General features: G+C 48.9%; 4 protein-coding genes across 7 annotated transcripts in view; 1 reads left to right on the top strand and 3 right to left on the bottom strand.

Moving 5' to 3' along the window:
- The window catches only part of ALG9 (ALG9 alpha-1,2-mannosyltransferase), a 30,186-nt gene extending 24,175 nt beyond the window's left edge, over nt 1-6,011 (bottom strand). The window contains exons 1-8 of the mRNA XM_080567743.1: nt 5,797-6,011; nt 5,098-5,236; nt 4,766-4,900; nt 4,122-4,192; nt 3,149-3,237; nt 2,050-2,185; nt 1,596-1,683; nt 1,348-1,453 (exon numbers count right to left, since the gene is read on the bottom strand). Of these exons, the coding sequence (XP_080423869.1) occupies nt 1,348-1,453; nt 1,596-1,683; nt 2,050-2,185; nt 3,149-3,237; nt 4,122-4,192; nt 4,766-4,900; nt 5,098-5,236; nt 5,797-5,900 (868 nt within the window). The 5' untranslated portion in view covers nt 5,901-6,011. The remainder of the gene's footprint in view (nt 1-1,347; nt 1,454-1,595; nt 1,684-2,049; nt 2,186-3,148; nt 3,238-4,121; nt 4,193-4,765; nt 4,901-5,097; nt 5,237-5,796) is intronic.
- A 636-nt stretch (nt 6,012-6,647) lies between these two features.
- Nucleotides 6,648-11,551, bottom strand: FDXACB1 (ferredoxin-fold anticodon binding domain containing 1). 3 transcript variants are annotated; one of them, XM_080567734.1, is made up of 5 exons: nt 11,422-11,551; nt 9,333-9,489; nt 8,996-9,199; nt 8,212-8,370; nt 6,648-8,028 (listed from the first exon to the last, which is right to left on the bottom strand). In XM_080567734.1, the coding sequence occupies exons 2-5, from the start codon at nt 9,476-9,478 to the stop codon at nt 6,852-6,854; spliced, it is 1,686 nt and encodes a 561-aa protein (XP_080423860.1). In that variant the 5' UTR covers nt 9,479-9,489; nt 11,422-11,551; the 3' UTR covers nt 6,648-6,851. The 3 variants fall into 3 exon arrangements, with proteins under 3 accessions (XP_080423860.1, XP_080423859.1, XP_080423858.1); XM_080567733.1 differs by lacking the exon at nt 11,422-11,551 and adding an exon at nt 9,977-10,134; XM_080567732.1 differs by lacking the exon at nt 11,422-11,551 and adding an exon at nt 9,925-10,099.
- On the top strand, nt 10,242-12,291 carry CFAP68 (cilia and flagella associated protein 68). Of its 2 annotated transcripts, none has more exons than XM_080567780.1 (4): nt 10,242-10,383; nt 10,801-11,028; nt 11,541-11,607; nt 11,979-12,291. In XM_080567780.1, exons 2-4 carry the CDS (start codon nt 10,804-10,806, stop codon nt 12,173-12,175), a joined length of 489 nt encoding a protein of 162 aa, XP_080423906.1. In that variant the 5' UTR covers nt 10,242-10,383; nt 10,801-10,803; the 3' UTR covers nt 12,176-12,291. The 2 variants fall into 2 exon arrangements, with proteins under 2 accessions (XP_080423906.1, XP_080423907.1); XM_080567781.1 differs by having other exon boundaries at nt 10,322-10,454.
- A 1,077-nt stretch (nt 12,292-13,368) lies between these two features.
- On the bottom strand, nt 13,369-16,936 carry CRYAB (crystallin alpha B). The gene is made up of 3 exons (XM_080567779.1): nt 16,438-16,936; nt 14,800-14,922; nt 13,369-13,698 (listed from the first exon to the last, which is right to left on the bottom strand). The coding sequence occupies exons 1-3, from the start codon at nt 16,633-16,635 to the stop codon at nt 13,495-13,497; spliced, it is 525 nt and encodes a 174-aa protein (XP_080423905.1). The 5' UTR covers nt 16,636-16,936; the 3' UTR covers nt 13,369-13,494.
- Between the last annotated feature and the right edge of the window lie 136 nt (nt 16,937-17,072).

Below are 17,072 nucleotides of genomic sequence, written 5' to 3'. Positions count from 1 at the left end.
CCTCTGAAGCCTGGAAACATAACGCTCTGCTGCTTTTCATATCTGGGAGACATCAAGAACATGAAGAACAAGAACAACGCAGCGCAGCGGCAGCTCCAAACAAGCACCACGGCCTTGCCATCAAGGTTCAGACCTTGTAACTCACCCAGCATCCCAAATGGCCAGTCCCCGGGAACCCCTGAAAGGCAGACGATTTGCCTGCTGATTAGATATCACTGATGACAACTCTGATACCTCTTGACATCCATAAATTACTTCTAATTCCTTTCGGAATCCTACTGAAGTCACCAGCTTAGTTATTTCCCATGGCAATAATTTCTGTAACTACATGTCGTCTCAAACTTTTCTGCATTTCTTCTCACTTTTTGCTACCACAAAACTACACAAAATGAAATGTTAATCCTGCCTTTCCCACTGTCTCCCTTCAGAAGCTTAAGTAAGGCAGTTTCCTTACTCTGTATTCAGCTCTTCCTCTGGGAAGTATAGATAATTCTTACGTTGCTTATGGAGAAAAAAAAAAAAAGAGCTTATAGAAAGAAGACAGCAAGAAGAGCCAAAGTGTTGTTATCACTACTTGTCACTAACTTATCAGTCTTCAGAAGGATTGTTTTCTCCTCAATTCGTTCATCCAAAAGAAATGGGGAGCTCAAGTGTTGCCTGCATGAGTCAAGTTGGCCCTGCCTCCAGCGTGACTGCCAGAACAGCAGCAGGTGTAGTAATTAACCTTTCTTCCTTCTCTGCAGTCTCAAAGATGCCTTTATGGTAACCTCAGATCCTGCCTTCCAGCCAAACCCAGGCCGCACACTGCCAAATAAGCAAGGAGACTCAAGCCACAGCATGGAACCAGGAAGTCTGCAGAGACCTGACGTGCACTGGAAGAACTATAGGTTCTGCGCTGCTGCTAGCTTCCCAAAGTTCTGGGGCCTGACTGTGAGGAACAACACCAGCCAAGAACCAGATTAAAGCTGACACAAACACATGCACACACAGATCACATGCGCCCATGGCACTCGCGTTACATCCAGACAAGTTTGCTGCTGACAGGTCTCAACAACCCCATATCACAGCAGAGAAGTCTCATGACAGGTTCCTGAACTTCAAAGCGAACAAAAGCTGCTTAAATCACAGCATGGGGAACCAGACAGAAGAAAATCTGAGGGCACTGCCAATTTCCAGCTCGAGACAGACATCCTGTGGCAAAAAGCTGGAACTGCAGCCCCTTGGCGCTTGCAGGCTGCCTGCTTTTGAGTACATCGGAAAAAGGATCAGAGATCAAAACCTCGAGGGTCACCGTGCCCTGACAGCAGCAAGAAAACGGTCAACTTCCTCATCTTATCTTCAACTCACCGTAGAGATCAGGTCCGTGAGAGGTGAAGACATTGTATAAAACGATGTTGAGAGGCGCAACTACCAGCTTCCCGTAGTGATAGCTGTCCACAACTACCAGGGGCACCTGAAAGAAAGCATCTATTATTTGCAGAGTGCCAACAGCTTTTGGCTGGACTGCCCAACAGCTCTACGTGATTTTGTTAATGGAATCTGCTCCTTCTATTGCAAGCCAAATCCATTCCTTCTTTGTGCTGTTAGGGACTTACCAAAAACAGGATCAATGACACCACACACCAGTTTAAGAAGCTTTTCCACCTCTGCTTCATTATTAATAAGTCAAAGGCAATAGGAAGCCTGAAAGAGAGACCAAGCGTCAACTAGAGACTATCCTTCCCCGCCGCAGGATTTTCTGCCGCAGAGCGAGTGAGGCAGTAGCTGGAAGCAAACCATCACAGGGGTCGGCTACTACGCCACATTCCCAACATCCAACCCAGGTCTTATCCTCAGTATATTAGAGCATGGAAATCTTCCCAAGCCAAGCTTTTCAAAAGCAAAGAAATCAGGTTGTGGAAGCCTGTCACAGTGATCCTGGACTATGCTGGCTGCTCAGCCCCTGCTAGTTTTCTCCTCCAGCCCTCCAGCCCCTACATTTTCCCCAAACAAGCAACAAACATAGTACATTTGGCAAAGTACAAAGTTCCTGAGCCTTCCTCTCCTTACCCAAGCGCCGCGCTGAAGGGCCAGCCCACAAGGGCTCCAGCAGCTATGCCCAGCACTGCTACAGAGGTCTTGTCCATGTACCAGCCAGTCATGGCAATCACTGTGGTGTACATGCAGAAACTGCTGGGGAGGAAGGCTGCAACACAGAGAAAGAAAGGGCTTAGCACAGCTGCCCCACAGCTAGGGAACTGCAAAGGCCAAAATAAGGCTAATCGTCTCGCTCATTCCACTGGAGGTGGGATGCTATACAGCCAATTCTCTTGTCAGTGAAAACAGAAAAAGAAGGTTCTTGTTATTGTTCTGCCACGGCCAGAAATAATCCCTTTAGGTACAAAGGCCTCTTTGCCCCGCAGCACCCAGCAGTGGTAACCAGTTGACAGCATCCATGGTTGCAGGTAAACAACCACTTGCAACACTTGCTCTACCTTTTATACTCTCCTAGGAAAAAAAAACAAACAACTGGGTACAGCCTGGTGAGAAGGTAGTTAAGTATGAAGAGGCCTATTACCTTGCGAGAACAATTAAGGAAAAGTCCTTTCTCCACTCAGCATCAGCAAAAAAGAACAAAATAGGAAATATCAGCACGCATAACCTGTGATATTTCTCTTTAGGTTTCTGTAATGCACACAATACAAAAAACCTTTCCTCAAAACCTGTCTTCACACTACACTCAACACCCACAGCAGGTGTTTTATCAGCCTTACAGTGGTGGGCTTGGCATAAGGGTACCAGTCAGGGAATAGGACAGAAAGGCAGACGACAATGCTAAAATACAAGAGGACCACGTCTGCTTCCTTCAAATAAAACACGTTCAAGGTAGGCTAGGCAACATCCTGTTCAAAAAGCATGGCCCACTGCAGAGACCGGAGAGAACAACAGAAATAAACATGCCCTGGAAATCGTTAGAGTGATGCCAGGAACATCACTTGAATCAACACTTTGTCACTACACCTGCCATGAGAAACACCTGCAAGAGAATACAACAAACTCTCCAGCACAGGGTGCTGATTGCCAGAGAGATTTCGGTGCTGCAGATTTTCTTCTCTGCAGCTGTCTTTGGCTTCTACGGCCAAGGTCATTGCCGCAGCAGCAGACCCACCTGCAGATGAGCAGAACATCCCCGTGCTGAGAACTAAGAAGGCCAACATCAGCCGACTCACATGTAGCCCAAACTTCTTGCACACAGCCCTAAGGAAACAAAAGAGAATTAGAAACTACTGAAATAACCTCAGCGTGTGAAATAATAGTACCCAATGCAGGCAGAGCCAGAAGCAATCCACAGAGCATCTCAAGAGCTTTAAGCTGAGCAATTCTCTTTACTCAGCTGCCAAAAGCAATCTGAAAGGCAAAGCCAGAGGTGGACTTAGGATCCTCCTAAGCCACACTAGTGCAAAACTCCAGAACAGACTTGGCTTCTACCAGTGTTAGCTGCACAAATTTCAAGGGAGTCTGTGCTGCTTTAGCGACATCAGTCTCAGATTCATACCCATCACAAAACCCCACTGTGCAAAAAGCCCCAGCTCACACTCTCAAAACCAGTCTGTTGCCAACAGAAAGTCAGGCACCGTAACGGTTTGAAAGCCACAAATGAAGAGGCAGCAGGCAAAAGTAAAAACCCAGATTAGGCAAGGTGATTGTATCTGCCAGGGGTGTTGACAGCCACTAAAGCAGGAGCTTTAACATACATTACAGAGAGCAACTATCGATGCATTCCACTAAAATTCACTGTGATAAACAAGCACAGCACCAGTCTCTCCTCCAGCAGAGCTCAGTTTACATTCCCACACTGCTTGCTGATATCAGTGAAAATAAACAAGTGTAATCAATGAAGTGCTGAAGAGAAGATGTGGGTGGCAGATCCAAGAATATAATTGTGTCCCGATAGTAGAATTCTCACCAGTATTTCATTAAGTTACCTTGAGAACATATATCTTGAAGTTTCACTGTGAAACAACCCAATTTACTCAGGCACATTTACACATCAGCCTCAGGATATATTTCTTGTGGTAATAACTGGATATGGTACTAACACTGCTGCAGAGCATTCACAGTACGCAGCTTCTAATACTCACTTATAGAAGTAGAGCTCACAAACACAGCTCAGGAACGCCAGGAAGCATCGGAGGAAATAGAAGATAAGAACCTAGGAGATGTATCCAAAATCAGAACAAGGTTTGCGATGAAGCTTATGCACCTACTGCTAACAAGCGAGTCCGAATTGCAAAATTTCTGAACAGCATGGAGCAACTCTGGCAGCAGTGAATGAGCCTACTCTTACAGGCCCAGATCTTGCACCAAGGGATGGCTGCAGCTCCAGCAGCTCAAGGCCTACCCTCTAACCCTAAAGTCCTTTACAGCAAAGAAAATTAACACAGTCCACTGAACTGATCAGAACTACTCCTCTTTTGTTTCATGCTATGCAGAAACACATGAAGTATGGCAGAATGTGCACTTGGTAACTTTTTTTTTTTTTTTAAGTATTCCTGTGAGCTGTTTGCAATACAGCTTGCAAAATCTTAAATTTTTCTTTTATTTTTTTTTCTTCCTTGGTTCTTCTTGAGTTAGCTCACATACCCTTGCAAATCCTTACAAGGATGTCAGCACTTGTAGACTTAGCGTTTCGTAACTCTGACAACAAACAAAGCAGCTGTTTAACTCAAACTAAAGGCACTTCAAAAAAATAATCAAAAAAGCAGTTTTGACGCATCTGATTTACCTTATTAGTTTGTAGAACTTTAGCATGGAACAGCGCTGGTAAGGCATGAAGCCACAGGTAAGCATAGGAGCGGATGGCATAGGCTGGAGAGTATTCCCACGTCTGAAACCCCTTCCCATAAACGAGGTAGTGTGTCTAAAATGAAGATTAACGTATATTAGTATATATATGAAGTGCATCACACCGTAGACAGTTTTGCATTTCCCACTTCTGAATTCTTAAGTACGTTTCTCCTTGAAAAATACAGATTAGCAAAAGGTTCTAAGAAAATCTGCATTTCTGCAGACTAACTACAAGTTCCCAAGTGCCTCCAAGGCCGGAGAACAACTTACTGGTTCCCAGTAGTTAAACGTCTCATCGCAATCCGAGATGTTGCTCAGGAGAGCTGCACAGAACCTGGCTGAGATGAGACACTTGAACGCCGTCGATCCTTCAGGGGCCCACACCTGTCCTGCTTTGCTCCCAGATGGTCTAGCACAAAGAATACAAACATGCAGCAAGACAACTCAGTAAAAAGAACATAAATATGCACCAAGACGACTCATTAGCAGTATCAAGGCTAGCTATGTGACAGCAGGCAAAGAACTGACAAGAACCTGCATGCAGAAAGTCACTGACTGCTATCCAAGGGGCCAAGAAATAATTTTATTTTGGAATCCCCCTTACTGCCTGAAAACATCCCTTGGGCAACACTTCCAAACCATCCTTTTCCACCTTATCACTGCAAGCAGCCCCTCTCCCCTCACACCTTGCACACAGAGGAGGCTCTCACACCCTCTGCCCTCCTCAGGGGACCCCCAACACCTCACAACCACCACCCTGGGGACCCCCAGCACCCCACCACCACCACCCTGGAGCAAAAACCCACAGCCCAAGGCCTCTGCCCCTGGTCGGGAGGAGCGGGGGCGCTGAGGGGAGCCCCCTGAAGCGGGACACACCAGCCCGGCCCGCAGCCACCCCGGGGGCCGCCGCTCCCCCTCAGCCGGGTCCCGCTCCCCCTCCGCCGCCCCTCAGCCCGCCCCGCCGCCTACTCCAGGCGAGCCTCCTCCGCCTCCGAGCGCGGCCGGCCCGCCTCGCCGCCGCCTCCTCCTCCTCCTCCTGCCCGCGGCCGCTGCCGGGCCCCTTTGACCGCCATGCCGAGTGCGGGCAGCCGGCAGCCCGCTCCCTGCCTCCAGCGGACGAGACGGGAGCGGCGCCGAAGCCGCCGGCCGCCATGCCGGGTGCGGGCACGGCCCGGCACCGCCTCACGCCGCCTGCGCGGGCAGCCGGGGGAGCTCCGCCCGCCGCCGTGTCCCCTCAGACTCTGTTATGTCCCCTCAGACCGTGTCACATCCCCTCAGCCTCGCCGTGTACCTTCAGCCCCTGTCATGTCCCCTCAGCCCCCGCCGTGTCCCCTCAGCCCCCGCCAGCTGCCTGTGGTAGTTGCACCCCTTCAGGCGAGGCTGCTCCCCTCAGCCCCATGCCTGCAGTGCAGCGGAGCACATCCAGCGTACAATCACAGAATCATTAAACTTGGAAAAGACCTCTAAAATATCTGGTCCAACCATACCCTTACCAACAATGTCACCCACCAGTACTAGGACCACCTGGGGGCTGCAGCAGCCGCCAGTCACCCAGCACAACCTGGGAATGCCTGCAGTGTCACCAGAAGTTGATGGTGGTTACTTAGTTCTCTTAACAGTTGTGAGAAGAAAGAGCTTTTAGCGTCCACCACTGCTGTTGGTACTCAGTGCAACCCATCAGGTTTCCTGTAACCCAGCCCGTTACTGCAGTTTTCTGTCAGCAGCCACATCTATTGCAGCTATAACACAGCGTTCATAGCACAGCTGTCTGTTAGATCAGTTTACCCTAGCAAAGAAAGGCTCCACTTTAAAAAACGAGGTTTCATTACACACACACAACACAAAAACGCTTGGTCTTTATTAACAAAATTCCCACATTTAAAGTGTGTGCCGGTGCCAGAGCCCACGCCGCCGGTGCGAGAGGCCCTGCAGCACACGGTATGGGGCCCAGCCAGGTGCAGCCCACGTTCTCCAGAGCAGCAGTGAGCCCAGGGCCACCCGAGCCCCTGAAGGCAGCCATGGCCCTACCGGAGAGCTACGTGCAAGCGCTGCTTCAGTTCCTCCCGGCAGAGCAGCTGCATCGCCGCTACCTCCCGGCGGCTCAGGGCCTTGTCACAGGACTGGAAGGTCACTCGGTAGCAGAGGCTCTTCCGCCCCGTCTCTGACTGATGGAAGCTGTCGATTAACTGGATGGATGCGACCGTTTCGCCTGACACCTGCCTGGCAATGGTGTGAAAAGCAACCTCATCAAATTGTTCCCCGTCGGGAACCCAAAAGCTGACATCATGCACGTAGGAAGGTGGATAGAGAGAAAAACTCTTGAAAAGCCTTAGCTCTCCTCGAGGAAACTGACGGAGGAAGCGTGTGTCTGATGTCCAGAGCATTCGCCAGTCTTGTATTCCACAGAGCAGCATGGCTATGAGGTCAAGATTCAATGAAGCAGAGACAACAAACAAATCCCTGCTTGCTAGTTCATACGGAGCTGTCCTTATCACTCCCACACAGGAGCCCTTCTCAAAGGAGTCTGAAGTATCTACCTCCATGCAGAGGAAGTACTGAATTTTACTAAGCTGAGATTCAAAAGCAGCAAAGTCATTGAGCTCAGTTGTTTCAGAGCTCGTTGCTTCATGCAGACTGATGTTCAACTGAAATCCGGAGACAGTCTGGTGAAGAGAATGTATGCTGTTCTTAATTTTATCCACTAACATCTCTATACAGCTGTCCTCTGTACCTCTGTTAACTGCACATACAAAAACCATCTCATGAAAAACAGGCATAGAGTAAGGAGAGATAAGACACTTCCTGAAAACTGGGCCAGAAAAAACATAAAGTGTCCCAGGGACAAAGGCTGCACTTTTTATTACTGCCTGAGCATGAGGTAAAAGGGAAGGTCTAAGACAATACTGTTTTGAAGTTTGACATCCCTCTTGTACATTGTCATCTGTGTCCCTGTAAAAATCAATATGGGAAAATAAAATTGCATTTGCCTGCCCGCTAGCCATTTCTTCAGTGCCTGGAGTCTCCTCTGGGCTCAGAACAATCCAGAATATATTGGAGTGGCAAACACCATTGAGGTGACCTTGGAAGAGTAGAGAAAGGCAGTAGTCAATGCTTTGTAATGGAAAGGCTTGGCTGAGCACTGCAGTGAGCTTCTCCTTTATTGTCTGCACTGGATGATTTGAATTTAGTTCTAAGAAACCCCTGTGAAAAGTAAAAGTACAAATTACAGACACCACTAGACAGACTTCTGTAAAGGGAGTAGATTCTGTAAAGGGAAAAGGAGGGAATGCGAAGCAATTCCATTTTATCAGAGACCCACACTGCTCATTCCCACTGGGAGTGCACGTGTGTTATTGCCAAACAGGTGGCAGTTATAAAACTTACCTGTTAATTTTATCCACAAGTACTTGTGGTACTTGAAAAGAAATTCTTCGCCTTTCCAGTTCTATCTCACAGATCATAGGTTTGAAATACGCAAGTGGCATGCTTCGTGTGAAAATGTGGTTTAAAGCACCTTCTATACAGAAAGATTTATCTTGACTCCTGGCAATACATAAAAACACAGACAAGTCATTGATTCTTTCCTGTGTTTAATGTTTCCTAAGTGAGCATGACATAGATAACTTAGTGTAACACTAACACACCTCTTGCTGAATTCTGGGTCTTGTTAGAAGACGAAAAAATGTAACACTAGCAGATTTTTACTGGGCAGATGGTCTGATATTGGAACAAGTTGCACACAAAGGTTGTGTAGTCTGCATCTGACTCTGAGCAACTCATTCCACTTGGCTCTGCCTTGAACTGTAGGGTCGGACTAGGTGATTGCTGGAGGTCCCTGCCAATGTCCACCACACTGTGAATCTCTGATTGTCTCGTAAACAGATACACACACCACAGTCCCTCTGTTGTCTTCAGGCTGGGATTAACATTTGTTCTGCAATGGGCCGTTTTGACCTTTAAAACATTAAGATAAGTTATCTTTTACAGAGTACTTTCTCAAAAAGCTTTCATGTTTCATCTTGGCTGTTCTGCTTACAGGCAAAAAAAAGAACTGCATCTATTTTATGGCAAATTAAAGGGAGTTTCTCTCTCTAAAACAACATATCATTGTGACAGGCATTGTAAGAGCACAAATATCAACTTCTCAGTTTTGTCACATCTTAGTTACCTGTAGCCTGTACATTTATATCCGTGGATAGTCTCTGCTTTGAAAGGATGAACATTACTCAGGATAAATCCGGCTCCTGCTGCCACAGCCACTATTTGCCAGCTGTTGTGCCATTCTCTCCTTGGCTGATCAGCAGGTGTCCCCCCTTGTCCATTGCAAAGAGCCACATGGACCTCTCCCTCCTCTGTCAGCACTTCTGCACAGCTGGAAGGAAAGGCAGGCAACAAGAAAAACTCTACTAGTGCACCCAGAAAGTATTTAATGCTTGCAAAACACCTGTAATATTGCTAGAAAGCTGTATCTCAGCAGTCAGTTAACACAGAACTGTTTTACTCACCTATGGAAAAAGTGAGCAAGAAGCTCCCTGTTCTTCACTACCCCAGCTTTCCTCCCACAGTGAGGGAAGTTGAAATAAATGCAGTCAAATTCTCTTTTTGCTGGTAAAAAATAGTCCTTCAGCTTGGTGCAGTCCACAGAAAACATAACTTCAGCTCCTTTAAAAGAAAGATGAAAACAAGACTCTTATTATGGAATATTTTAAACAAAGGCAGCAATTATACAGCCCTCTCTAGTCCATTTTAAAGCCTGTCACAGTGGCAGCTGACAGGCAGCTTCCCACCCTTGTGCACTAGGAAAATGAGAAACCCTGGGCTCCCTTTGCTCTGTTGCAGAGACTTCTGCTGGCTGTTTGCACTATGTCAGCCTGATTCGACTTTAGGGCACTTAGTCTCTCGGACAATTCCAACTCCTCGGGGACAAAAGTGATCTTGTAAGGCACCAGGAGCGGCGAGGGGCCGACAGGAGCCCTGCAGAAGCCTGGCACCCCCAGGCCCGTGCCCGCACGAAGGCACACAGCCCCTCAGCCTCGCGTGCCCGCCGAGGCACAACACAACCCCAGGGCCCCACCGCACCGCCCGGCGCCCACCCACCCCTCTCCCGCAGCCGCTGGATGTTCTCCGCGGCTCTGCCCCACGCGGACACCTCCTCCTCGCTCTCGTAGCAAGTGGCCACGACGCTGGTCCCCGCATCCCCGCAGAGGGAGGCGGCGAAGGAGAAGTTGCCTTCTCCGAGCAGCAGGACCCGGCGCTGCGCCGCCATCTCATCTCCCCGCTCCCTGATGGCGACACTTCCGCGCGTCGCTCGCTGCTGACGCCGGGCTGCATCCTGGAGGGTTCTGCCAAGGCCCTGCTGACGAGCCTGGGTTTGGGCTTGGGACTGGGCCTAGCTGGGAGCCGTCAGCCATGGGCTGCTGTGGCTGAGCCCTGCGAGCATTCCCTGGCCCCGCGAGCTCCGGCTGAGGGAGAGGAGCGACGCTGTGAGGCCGCCTCTGCTCTTTGTGTGCCCTCAGCTGCTGCAAGGGGCTGGGAGAGTGTTTCACAGTCACGGGGGTAATGACGCTGAGAGGCTTAAAACAGGAAAAGGCAGGCTCGGGCAGGGGACCTGGCTTGGCGTTTATGAGGTCTGGTCCCTGGGGCCTTGGGTGAATTACTTTGTGTGTTGCTAAGGGTGGGTAAAGTACCCTGAGAAGCCCCAGGTTACATGTGAAGCTGAGAAATTCGGTATCCCTGTTTAACAGAATAGATGCTTACCATACTGCCGCCACCCCTTTCTCTCCCCACCCCACCCCCCAAAAAAAAAATACTTTTTCACATCAAAAATGAACACAACCCTCTGATGCCCTCCTCACAGCTGGAGGGGCAGGAGGATCTCCCTGTGCAGTCACCAGGGAGGAAGGGACAACATTCCAAGCCATCTTACACCCTGTTTCTATCCCAGCTGCTCACCTTGCTGGTTTCTATTCCCAGATCATGCCCAAGAACCGCTTTTACAACTCCCTCTGTGGCTCCTTAAAGCATGCTGCTGGCCATGGGGAAAGGCAGACAGACAGGGACAGCACTTCTAAGTTTTTCCAGTATGGCTGGAGGTGCACCACCAATGAAAACGATTACTCAAACAAAACCCTTATGGGGAACTGGAATGAGGAGCGCTACGATACACAGAAAATTGCACAGCCCAAGCCACTTCCTTCCCAGGTATGTGCTTCTGCTTTTCCACATTGTGGAGATAACAAATCTCTGCTGAGATGTTCTTTGGTCGCTTAATTTGTCACGCACACGGGGCATTATCCTTTCCCTCCCCAGCTCTGAACGTGATAGAGGTAAGCCTCCCATGAGTAGCTTCCCTTCTGCTGCCCTGCTCATAGTCTTTTATACTGGATTTTAAAGCAACAGCCATCACTTTTTCCTCTGCTGAGTGCCCTTAAAGCACTGTTCCACTGCAGGACAGATGTGAGAAATGCTTTCTCATTTAATCTCAGTCTTACTCCTTCTACCAGTGGTCCCAGTCAAAATAACTTGCCTTCGCTGTTCCGTGTTTTGCCCTCAGATGGTGAATCAAAAGAAATCACCCAAGTTTTGTGATCTTACCTTAGACTGTCTTTAAAGCAGTAGTGTAATTGCAGGTACTTTGGTCTTCCTGTAAGATACAAAATGCTGGAGTTTTTAGCTTATATTTAGCCATGCTAAATGTGAGCTTTTCTTTTCAGTACTCTCACTGCTTTGAAACAACATACTCTTCGGATTACAACAAGGAAAAGCATCAGAGAACAAGAAGTACGTGCACAAAACTGAAACATAATCTGTTTGATCTGTAGCATGGCTAAAGAGGAGCTTCTGAATGACATTTTTACTTGGAGGTGACAGACCGGTGTGTTCTCATTGCTGAGTTATATTCCCGCACCACCACAGAGCAGGTCTTTCGAGTCATTCAGGGAGTGGCACTTTCATTTCAAGTGCTCTTGTCTAGCTACCTTCATCACATTTATCCCCAAGGAGTTTATGCTGAAAATTCCAGTTTCTTGCTTCTGAGCTTGAGCCTAACAAAATCCTGCTCTATAGAAAAGATTTATCCCAGCTGCACTTTCTGGGTATCTTCTTACTATTTCAGACTTACTTTCTTAAATTGGTTTTGTTCCTCCTTTTAGGATTTGAACGAGAACCTCACTGGTTTCCAGGCCATCAGCCTGAGCTGGAACCTCCTTCATTCAAATCAACTGCACAGTCCTGCTACACAGTAGACTACAGGCCTCCATATGGCACCAATTTCTTTGCTCTTGTCCAAAATTCAGAGCAGAAGCAAGAAGGATACAACAGATGTGGAGAGACTATGCCTTCAGAATAACAGGAGGCCTGTCTGCTAGCAGTGCTACAAGGATATCCTTCAAGCAAAAAACAAAAGAAAACAAAACAAAAAACTATTACACATTAAAACTAAATATAGAATAATGTGAAATATGTTCTTCCTGCTTTCTAAGCTGTATTGTTTGTAACCTTTGAGTTTCCTGTGCAGAGGTCACACTACACCTTGTCAGTGAAACTCATCTAACTGGAACAGCTTTTTAGAATCAGCTGGTAGGAAAAACTAGAGCTTGGCATTTAGGTGTGATTTGGAGTGTTTGACAATGACCCCGCATCACTGAGTGCTTGTTTTGTTTCACTTAAAGCCATGGAAGAAGGCTGCCTGACAAGTTTGTGTGAGATTTAAATCGACCTCTTCTAACATAACTTTTGTCTTAGAAGGTATAAGGAATGTAGAAAATAGGTCAGAGTGTGACGATCTGTGTGACAGATCCGTGGCATTCTGTTTTTTTAGCAGGAATTACAGAAATTCAATTCCAGTAAAACAGACTTTCCTTTCTGCTCATATCTCTTTGAAGCTAAGCCGATGATGACACATGAGAAAGACTCAGCAATGTTTTGTACCACTCAACAATGTTAGCATAAATCAGATGAATACTGTAGACTTCAGATGCTATTTATTGTTTGAAGGGCACTGACAACATAGTTTCAAGGTGATGTGATTTGTGCCATGACAGCAGGGCATTTTCTCCTCTCTGGGTGTATCTGTGTTTACTGCAGCTTTGCAGTTGTCATCTGCAACTGCCCTAAACTGATTGCAGCACTTGGATGCTTCCACATAACATGAGTCATTCGAGAGATATAAGATACAGCTGTTCTCTGTTCAGTTGTTATCTAATACCTACACTTCGAATGGGTTTCGATTGTCACAAAGTTGTCCTAACAACCTAATCTCCACTGGAGAAGCTCTTCTATTGCTTGTGAAACACTCAGAAATCCTCTGGAAACATTGAAGGAAAAGGCTCATGCAATTAGATGTTTGCAAAACATTAGAGAAAATGAAGTTAAGCTAGCGAAGTGTTTCTGAACACCGAGACAAGCTCTCCTGGACACGCCTGCCACTCAAGCTGTAAGCAAGAGTGATGCCAGGTATGTTTCCCTGCACACCAATCTTACGTGGCCTTCTTGAGCCAACGCTTCCCTTGTCCTGAGTGCTCAAAACCAAAAACTACAGACTGCTTATTCATGTTTTATTTGTTAGTAAACTTACTCAGCATAAATAAATAAGAGTGGCCATTCAGTACAGCTGGCATCTGATGAGAAGTGCTCTTGAATGGCCCTGGGGTGACTTTAGATAGCAGCCTACTTCCTCTGGGATCCTGCAATGGCAGGTTTCTCTTCACGGGTGATGGGAATGCTGCGCTCGGGGACGTCGCTTTGCTTCCTCGGTGCGCTCACCGTCAGGACACCATCCAGAGAGAGAGATGAGGTTATGGTCAGGGGATCCACGTCAGCTGGAATCCTGTATTTCCTGTTGAACTCCCTGGCGATAAAGCCATGTTCATCCTGCAAAAGGAGAAGAGAAGGAACAACCCTGATTAGAAGTGTTCACGCAGTTCCACCTAAACCTTTGCGTAAAGTCTGAGTTTGGGAAGCCCCAGCTCTCAAAGGAAAACTTCTCGGAAATTGAAAAGAGTTTTTATTATGAGATGCTCTTTGTAAAGAGCTGAGACTGGCTGTAGCGAGAGCCTGCCCTGCCCATGCTGCAGGTGCCTGCAGGCACACTGTTTGCAGGAGCAGACTTTATATTGCAGCTCTCGTGCCAGCCAGAGACTGGCTTCATTGCACAGCGCCGTGCTGTCACTGCTAAGGTGCAGGAGCTACATCCATGTCTGTTCCTGAGGGTCTCCAGGGCTCTCGTAACACAAATCCCCAGTGAGCTGATCTCGGCTGTAGTGCTGGAATATTTTCTCAGCCAAAAAGCTTTGCAGAAGCCATGTCAGACTTACAGGCTCCCACCAGCTACAAGTAGTGCTGGATTTTCTGATTGACCCATCTGGGCTCCCAGAAGCTCTCGGAGCTGACGGTTACCATGACATATCAACTTCATCATGAGGATTTGTTTCCTTCTGGGGTGGGCAATCCCTGTTACCTACAGCTTTGGACATGCCTTTTGACTTCTCTCTGCCCGATTGCCGCAGAGGTGCCCAGAGCCAGCGAGCAGTGGGGTGACTGACAGCAGAACGCAACCTTTAAGGGTTACAAAGTGCTAAATGGGCCTTTTTCAGGAAGAGATAGCCTCCTGCTAGTGGAACAGGGCAGTGCATTGATTCATTAAGTGGTTTAATTATTACAGTTCATTGTTAACTTATTGAGTGCCACCCTGCATTCTTGGCCACTACCCAGAAAGAGGGAGGCCCAGAAATGCCCATTTCAAAGCTGATTTCCCAGTTCAGTTCACAGCTCGTGTAACACAGCAATAAGCCACCCTGCTGCTGCCCAGGCTGGGGTCAGCACAGAGCATCTTCTGTTAGGACTGGATCAATAAAAGCCACTAGAAGTGTCTGAGACGAGCACAGGAGAGGACTGGTTTGCAGCCTCCTTGTTCAACCACAGATGAGGAAGCTCACACCGGCTCTACCAGGGGCCCAGTTAAAGCAGAGGTACCTGGCGCTCCTCGTGTTTCCCGTGAATTTCTACCATGTCCCCGAGCACCTTCACTTTTAGCTCCTCCGGGGAGAAATGCTTCACATCAAGATTTACAGAAAATTTGTCCTTCTCCAGTCGCATCTGCAAAATAAAGAGATGGCTTCAGGAAAGAGCCGGCAAGGGTTTCAGCTTCAAAAGGCTCTCGGCATACAGCACTTCAAGGCTTAAGCTGGTATCTCCACATGCGCTGCCTGACCTCCTTCCTTCAGTCCTGGCGTTCTCATCTGGCCAGGTTTGTCCCTTGCTACATCAATGCCCATCACTACAGCACCTACAACAGGATGCTTTGGCTCAGTCACAGGGGATAAACATTTTCTGGGGTGTGAGGAAGAGACTCTCTCAACCTGTATTTGTTAAAGCCAACTCTTCTTACATCTGATTCCTTTCACAGAGTGTCTGGAGGTTTCCAGTCTCTGCGACTGGATGTTGCTAAGTCTTTCTGGAAAAAGAAACCCTGACAGTGCAGCTGACTGCAGCTCATCTGTGTCACTTGGAGGCTTCCCCCTGTATCGTCACCCTTTAGTAACCAAAATAGCATGCCACAGGCGAGCTCTGCTGCCTCACTGCCCACCTCTCTCATCTGAGCAGCAGGACTTCTGCTGAAACCAAGTCACCTGCTGCTAATCCTACCTCCTTCCCTTCCATTTCGCACTTTATCACCTCCAGAAAATGCTGCTTTTTGCTGGCTGCTGAGGTTGAATTTGCATTTATTGACTGTCTTGGACAAGTAAGCGGGAGTTTACAAAGTCTCTGCCTTCCTGCTGCATTCGTGGCCAGGAGCAGGCCCAGTGCCAGCTCTAGGCTTACTGCTTTCTGCAGTTTGACCTGGGAGGCTTCCTCCTCCTCCTGCTAGGCTACTTGTGAAGATTTCTCCACTGCGATAGTCGGATGCTGTTATCTGTGATGCTTATTGCGGCTGCTTCAGCACACAGCCAGACCCAGCTCACTAAACCGAGGGAAACATTAAGCAAAGATTAAGAAAACACTTTCCCCTCACTCCGGCTCCGAGTAGCTCTGTAAGTTACTTGTGAGCAGACAGCTGACCTGCAGCCAGGGCAAGGTCATCTGAGCTGCGTGCCTCTTGGCTCAGCCCCTGGAACAAGCAGAGGGCTGTTTTGGGATCCCTTGGGTGCTGCGTCTTTCTGGAAATGCTGCTTTGCTCGGCGGCAGCTCTTTAACCAAGGCCCCTTTTCACCCCGCAGCCGCGGGCACCCACGCTGCCCGGCACCGGGGTCCTGCAGCCCATGTGCTGTTTGCTTCTCAGGAGGGAGCATAAGCGAAAGTTTTGCAGGAAATTCGGCTTCTTCCTTGCTTCCATCAGCTCTTACGGTCATCTGCAGCACACACAGGGCTCAGTCTGCCTCCGTGCCCGCAGCTACGGCGATGCTTGCTCCCGGTCACAAGTGATTAGCAGAGCGTGCAGAGGTTCTTGCCTAAAGCGGAGGAGCAGACAAACACAGCACCCTTTTCCCCAGGGATTTCCTGTTAACCACCTACAAGCAGCTTCCCAGCTCTCAGCTCTCCCAGCTCCCCGGCTCCAGACCCGTCGGGATGCGCGCCCTGCGATAGCAAAGAGCAGTAAGAAGGGAAGATTACCTCCGAGAGTCCCGTCTCCAGCCAGCTGGGCATCCGAAAGATGGGGGATCTCATCAGGAAGGGGCTGAGGCTGGGGGAAGCGGGGAGCAGCTCAGACTCCTGCAGGTGCTCTCCAAAAATCTGGTCGAAGATACGACTTGGTGCCAACCAAGATAAGAGAGGTCTGCGGATCAGGGGGTTGTGAATGGTGATATCCATCGGAGCGCAGCGGAGGAGCGGAGCAGAGGACTGTGCTGCGGTGCTGTGCCCGGAGCAGGGGGCAGCTTTATACCCACACGGCTGGCGGGGCCTCTCCCCCCGCGGCCTCTCGAATAGTGGTGTCAGGGATTTTATTGTCCTGCTCCTGGGCTGGTCCCTCCAGCGGTGCCCAGGAGCTGTCTGGGGGATTTGAACGGGCTGCTAAGGAGGAGGGGGAAGGGGAGAAGAAGAAAAGGAGCCTAACGGGGCAGCAAGAAGCCCAACTGCCCAGCCGCCCGCCCCGCTCCCCACGTGCTGTTTATCTGCAGAGTCCCAGGCGGGCTTTGGCGGATGTTCCCGGCTGCTTTGGATGCCAGCAGGATCAATGCCGCTCCTATCTTTGGCTCACACGGAAAAGGACAAGGGGCCGTTGTTCCCGGTGACAGCACCGAGGCCGC

The sequence above is a fragment of the Anser brachyrhynchus genome, assembly GCF_964034855.1.
Source record: "Anser brachyrhynchus genome assembly, chromosome: 25".
Classification (NCBI taxonomy): Eukaryota; Metazoa; Chordata; class Aves; order Anseriformes; family Anatidae; genus Anser; species Anser brachyrhynchus.
This window is presented reverse-complemented; position numbering and strand designations above follow the sequence as displayed.

What these genes read in the sequence shown, in the direction of transcription:
- CRYAB (XM_080567779.1), bottom strand. Translation starts at nt 16,635, where the DNA reads ATGGATATCACCATTCACAACCCCCTGATCCGCAGACCTCTCTTATCT. An exon ending in TGGAGACGGGACTCTCGGAG is followed by an intron (nt 14,923 to 16,437) that starts GTAATCTTCCCT and finishes TTTATTTTGCAG; the next exon opens with ATGCGACTGGAGAAGGACAA. An exon ending in GGAAACACGAGGAGCGCCAG is followed by an intron (nt 13,699 to 14,799) that starts GTACCTCTGCTT and finishes CTCCTTTTGCAG; the next exon opens with GATGAACATGGCTTTATCGC.
- FDXACB1 (XM_080567732.1), bottom strand. Translation starts at nt 10,093, where the DNA reads ATGGCGGCGCAGCGCCGGGTCCTGCTGCTCGGAGAAGGCAACTTCTCC. An exon ending in CCAGCGGCTGCGGGAGAGGG is followed by an intron (nt 9,490 to 9,924) that starts GTGGGTGGGCGC and finishes TTTCTTTTAAAG; the next exon opens with GAGCTGAAGTTATGTTTTCT. An exon ending in TATAAATGTACAGGCTACAG is followed by an intron (nt 8,371 to 8,995) that starts GTAACTAAGATG and finishes ATGTATTGCCAG; the next exon opens with GAGTCAAGATAAATCTTTCT.
- CFAP68 (XM_080567780.1), top strand. Translation starts at nt 10,804, where the DNA reads ATGCCCAAGAACCGCTTTTACAACTCCCTCTGTGGCTCCTTAAAGCAT. An exon ending in CCAAGCCACTTCCTTCCCAG is followed by an intron (nt 11,029 to 11,540) that starts GTATGTGCTTCT and finishes TTTTCTTTTCAG; the next exon opens with TACTCTCACTGCTTTGAAAC. An exon ending in AAAGCATCAGAGAACAAGAA is followed by an intron (nt 11,608 to 11,978) that starts GTACGTGCACAA and finishes TCCTCCTTTTAG; the next exon opens with GATTTGAACGAGAACCTCAC.